A 6,022-nucleotide genomic window follows, 5' to 3' on the forward strand; every position below is an offset into this window, starting at 1 on the left:
AACTGACACATCGGTAGAATTCACCTCAATCATGACTTGTTGGCCTTCTTTATATGCACATTTTATTAACACAGTCTAAAAAAGTATATCCTGAGCAAGACTGTAAAGTCAGTTTTTAACCCAAATCATACCATTTCAAAATCTCTCTTCAAAACATTATAAAATTAAGTAATCTACTTACTTCTTAGTTGGTGTTCCTTTGCTTATAACAGAATTGCTGAAACTGCATAATTTATAAGTAAAAGGAACTTATTTCTTAAGTTATGGAAGCTGAGAAGTCCAAGTTTGAGGGGCTTTATCCAGTGTGAGCATTCTTGCTGGTGGGGTCTCTACAGAGTCCTGAGGCAGCGCACATCACATGGTCGGGGGCTGAACGTGCTAGCTCAGGTCTCTTCTTATAAAGCCACCAGTCCCGCTCCCATGAATTTAACCCATTAATGCATGAATGGATTAATCCATCCATCAGGGCTTTGCCCAATCACCTCTTAAAGGGCCCAGCTCTTAATACTGCCAGATTGGGGGTTACATTTCGACATGAGTTTTGGAGGGGACAAATATTCAAACCCAAGCACTTATACTAAAAACTTCTTTTTAACTAGCTAGCACCCTAGATATTTTATTACCTAACACTGCTTAAAGTCATCTCAGTAATAGCTAGAAAAAAGAACCAAAAGAGAACTGTCTACTCTATTAGTCCTCCTGGAAGGATGCTAAGTTCTGAGAGAGTTTACAAGACAACTAGTATCTGCATGCATCCATGGTTATATACTTTTCAGTAGTAATGTTAAATCAAGAGGAGAATATTCAAATGTTTCATCTTTTCTGGCAATTTTAAAGCTGAACTCCACACTCTTGCATAAATGACATTAACATTCTACAACTATTAGCTCTAAAAACAAAGCAAAAAGACAAAAATTCTTTCTGTTATTCCTTTTTCAAGAATGTCAATGAGCGCTAAGCAAAATTGAGTACTTTACTCATATTCCAAACAATTTGTGCCAAGATTCCATTTGATGATAACAAATATTCTGGGTCTTCTTCCAACTTTTGTTTGTTTTCTTATTTTATCATTAGAATTTCTTCAACAAATTCTCCAATTCCTCTTTCCCCTTGGCCAAAATCTCTGGTATGTGGGCATCTCCCTCTAGTGGTTCTCCAACCCTTCCCATGCCCTTACACATTCCCAAGTCAACATCAGGAACAATCATTCTCATCTGGAATGAGAATTTAACAACCCACTCTAGATTAAAAAGCCTCTCATTCTCAAGCATAGATCACCTTATAGTTTACAGTCTATCATTCTAAATCATTTGGAATAAAAAGATGTTACTACTCAATTATATTATAATATTCCTAACTAAATAACTTAATACAACCACTTAAAACTAGTATTCTAATTCTTCTGATGAGTAAAGTAAGAAAAATAGTTTCATTTTCATAAGCAGAAGAGAGTATTTAGTGACATAATAGTTGCCTTCAGAAGGAATAGAATGTAATTTTGGGGTCATGAAAGTTCAGTAACTTTACCTACCATTTTTTAAATTTGGGGTAGAGCTCTGGACCATGCTGGTCACAAGCCTCCTTTAGAGTTCTGTGAAAATGGACAGCGTCTTCTTGGTTCAAGTATGTTGGAGTGAGGTCACATCCACCACCAAACCACCACTGCTTGTTGCCTACCAAATCAAGACATGGGATTCTAATGCGGACTTTCGAGATTCAGCATTACTGGCTATATTAGAAAACTTAATTTAGCAGCTTAATTTATTCAGCATAAAATGGATGACAATAAAAAAAAATTTTAACTGATTTTAGCTCTGAAGACCAGTAAGGCCCGGGCAGAAAAAGAGAAGTAAAAGCGGCCAGGTGCGGTGGCTCATGCCTGTAATCCCAGCACTTTGGGAGGCCGAGGTGGGCAGATCTCCTGAGGTCAGGAGTTCGAGACCAGCCTGGCCAATATGGTGAAATCTCGCTGCTACTAAAAATACAAAAAATAGCCGGGCGTGGTGGCCACCTATAATCCCAGCTACTCGGGAGGCTGAGGCAGGAGAATCGCTTGAACCCAGGAGGTGGAGGTTGCAGTAAGCTGAGATCGCACCACTGCACTCCAGCCTGGGAGACAAGAGTGAGACTCCATCTCAAAAAAACAAAACAAAACAACAACAAAAAATTAGAAATAAAGTAAAAAGTAAGAAAGTGGAACTTGCAAGGAATGATATGCAGGGCAGTGAGTGATAAAACAGTACACTGGTGGATCAGGAAGTGGATTGCAACTCTGGCTGTAGAGGAGAATCACATGAGGAGCTTAAAATAGCTAGATCACAAAAAAGAAAAACCAAAAACAAACCCACATCTCTGACCCAGGAATCTGTAGTTTATAAACACTTCCCAGGAGATTCTGACACTCCTTGTATTAAGAACCACTACCACCCCTCCCCTTTCCTAGAAAGAGTAAAAACACTTGCTGAGGTAACTTACCACTTGAGAATAACTGTTTCATATGTTCACGGGTGTATGAGTTGTCAATACTAGTTAGCAACTTTAAACATAAAAGGTTGAACCACGCTGAATGGCTTCAAAATGAAAAGTTAAAGCAGTGACTTTAAATGCCATCACCTACAGAGACACCAATAGGAATAGGCGTGGCACTGCACAGGTACTCTGACATGTGGCATCAGGTAAGAGACAGGCTGGAACTACATGCACAGGCGGCATCATCAACTGTATCCCACTTTAGACCCACTGCTAATGCCCTGGTGACTAGCAAAGCTATGCATACGTAAAATATTTTCCAAAAGCAAGTTCTCAATTTCAACTTAACCTCGTACATAAGGTGTTCCTTCAGATGTAATGAATTTATGTTTGCAAAGAACCCTGGGCGCACACTGAAGTTCAGGTTCATTAAATCATTCCTTCTATGCTAGAGGAAATATGGGAAGATATGGGAAGGTTAGAGTCAGTCAATACCGTTCTTTTTTTTTTTTTTTTTTTTTTTAATGAGATGGAGTCTCGCTCTGTCACCCAGGCTGGAGTGCAGTGCAGTGGAGCAATCTCCGCTCACCGCAACCTGTCACCCAGGTTGAAGTGATTCTTCCACCTCAGCCGCCCAAGTAGCTGGGACTACAGGTGCGTGCCACCACACCCAGCTAAGTTTTTGTATTTTTAGTAGAGAGGGGGTTTCACCATGTTGGTCAGGCTGGTCTTGAACTCCTGACCTCAAGTGATCCACCCGCCTCAGCCTCCCAAAGTGCTGGGATTACAGGCATGAGCCACCATGCCTGGCCCCATTCTTACTTGTCATGTCTTGGGCAGAATCCATTGCACTTGCCAAGAAATTGCCTTTATATACCTCCTGAAAGACCTACTTAAGACTACTCTTTCTCACTTTTAGATGTTATGCTCTCTTATCTGTTTCAAAATGCACATTTTGCACAATGGTACTTTCCATAGCTCCTGAGACCCTTACCATCAGCTTCTTCTACTTCAAAGTATCTGTAGTTGAAATGGATAGTAGGAGCATGAGGATTCTTGGGGTGGATAACAGAGCTCACGCCCATAGCGCAAAATGGCAATTTACCTGGAAAGTAAAATACGAGTAGTGAGCTATATTCAGTTACCTTGAATGGCTCGATACAATTTAACTCTAATAAGATTTCTAAGTCAATTTTCAAAAGCTGATTTTTACATTGTCTCTTAAAAACATAACTTAAAAAAAGTAATTCTCAACATGCAGCATATGAACTCAAATGGCTTTTTTCAGAAGCAGTATTTAATTTATAAATAAAACTTGTGGGCAAAATAAGGTTTGCAGGGACTATTAAAGACTGTCGAGGCTGTCTGATTTACCATCTTTAGTCTTCAGAACTTTTCCTCTGCTTCTCATTTGTTTGGCAGCTTCCTCTGAAAGATTTCCATGAACAACAGAAATGCTCACCCCAGCCTTTTCGAAAACACACCCATCTTGAAGTACACAGCTGATGCCACCACCTCCTGTGTATAGAAATGTAAAAAAGGAGGGAATGTAAGAGTATGTGCAAAACTGAAAGCAACCCTGGCATGAAGATGGTTATCTTCCTGTTTCCCAAATCTTTTATATCAGTGTATTTATCATTTTATGTACAATACAATTAGATAACCAGCTCAGCTTTATAACATACACTATTAATACTGGGCAAATACTGGACCTTCTCATATCGCTAAACTGAATATTTCTTCAACATTCTCCTGCCATCATCTAAAATAAATCACTGGAATATTCTCCCTTCAGATTCTACTGTTCAGAATGGCATCTATCAGTTATGATATATGAGAGAAAGCTAAGGTTAAAAATGGGAATGGGTAGACTTGAAGGGTGTTCCATTATTGCTGAATTTAAGAGATCAATATTGTTTCAAAAATTTCTTTCTCAGTGTGCTGTTTGCCTTTTAATTTTATTTACAGGCAATTAAGAAACAGTAGATATTCAAACTCTGAAGGGATTCAGAACCTTAAAGTGAGACGCACATTAGTAGTCACGTGTATGAGGCTTACTACTAATTTTTTTTAAGGTACTAGGGTCACCTTAAGGACAATGTTTCATCAAAGTTCATGTTTGGCTTGTTTTATTTCTAAGAACATTTAGAGCTGGATGGGAGATAAGATGATCCAGTACAACCCTCATATATTCCAAATGAGAAAACTGAGGACCAGAGGGGCAAAATATCTTATCCAAGACCAAACTGCTGACGAGTGGCTGCAACAATTTATCTAAATGCTGCCTATGCTTCAGACAATATTCTAAGCACTTCACATTTATTCCATCCATATATATGGGTAGTATGAGGATTAAATGAGATGAAATATATATATATTTCATAGATGGGAAAACAGCCATAAAAAAAGTAACTTCTGAGGGTCACATGGCTAGTCTAGTACTTGAGGTTCTGTCCTAGTTCAGTGGTCTTTGCTTGAAAACATTACAAGATGGAAAACTAGACTGAATTTCATTTAATATAGATGTAGCAATATCACAGCTCAAAACAGGAAAAGTCAGGAATCCTTCAAGTTTCCACTCAAGATGTGGGGTTTCACTGTATGGGCAACAACACGGTCATGAATGTATGCCTCTATGAGAACTGGGTTCTGATGCTCAGGTATTTTGACATTAGAAGGGAAGACTTTCCTAGCAGGAAATCTGACGCGTGCATTTGGTAGTGCTACTGAGAAACCAAACAAATATATCTTGCGCAACAGTCAAAAGAAGTAGGAAGACTCTGACACAATGACATCCTGGCTGGAGGAGTTTCGCCAACACTTAGCGCGCAGGAGATGAGTTCTTTCCATCTCCTAAAGAGGAAAAAGCGCAAATTCACCCAGAGAAGGAGACAAAATGTGTTCCATAATCTATTGAAATTTATGTTCAATAACGAACTTTGGACATCTAAGCTTGTTAGTTACAAATACCCCTTAAAAGTTCTAAAACAAACAAACAAACAAACAAACAAAAAGCTGCTATGGAATTGCAAAGATTTTGAAATGCAGTACCACAGTGACAGCTGATCTGGGTCCACACCTGCAAGCAGAGGGCTGGTGACCCTTTCGTGTCCATCTTTTTATCAGCGGCCTCTAACCAAGCGGCCTCTCTGTGGGTACCCCCTACCTACCCCATCTCATATTGTGAACTATTATATTTTCTGTCTGCAATCTGGAACCTGACCCTTTTTCCCCCATCTCCACCTCCCGCCAAGGGCCGGCCTCCTTACCTTCCTTCCTCTCCCACCGGTCCACAGAAAAGCTGGCGCCCCCGTCTACCTGTGCCAGAGCCTGACACACCTGGGCCTGGGTCTCCAGGATCAACAGCTCCATCTTGGTCTTCATGTCGCCCGGCCTCCTTCGCAGCTCGCCCAGGTCGGTCACAGGCGGGGCCATGAAGCTGCTGCAGCGGCGGGCCAGCTCATCCTCCTCCTCCGGCCTCCCCAGCGAAGGGGCCCGCGTCCCCGAGCTCTTAGGCAACATCTCCGCCCGCTGCACATGCCCGAGGGCAGCG

The 6,022-nt window shown here is 40.8% G+C and overlaps 1 protein-coding gene across 2 annotated transcripts in view; it reads right to left on the reverse strand.

Annotated features, from left to right (window-relative positions):
• Window positions 1-6,022, reverse strand: part of CPOX (coproporphyrinogen oxidase) — a 14,551-nt gene extending 8,529 nt beyond the window's left edge. For both annotated transcript variants that reach the window (XM_011987103.1, XM_011987094.1), the window contains exons 1-4: window positions 5,739-6,022; window positions 3,844-3,987; window positions 3,464-3,574; window positions 1,532-1,673 (exon numbers count right to left, since the gene is read on the reverse strand). In XM_011987103.1, coding sequence (XP_011842493.1) covers window positions 1,532-1,673; window positions 3,464-3,574; window positions 3,844-3,987; window positions 5,739-5,991 — 650 coding nt within the window. In that variant the 5' untranslated portion in view covers window positions 5,992-6,022. The remainder of the gene's footprint in view (window positions 1-1,531; window positions 1,674-3,463; window positions 3,575-3,843; window positions 3,988-5,738) is intronic.

This window comes from Mandrillus leucophaeus, unplaced genomic scaffold (assembly GCF_000951045.1).
Source record: "Mandrillus leucophaeus isolate KB7577 unplaced genomic scaffold, Mleu.le_1.0 Scaffold1080, whole genome shotgun sequence".
Lineage (NCBI taxonomy): Eukaryota > Metazoa > Chordata > Mammalia > Primates > Cercopithecidae > Mandrillus > Mandrillus leucophaeus.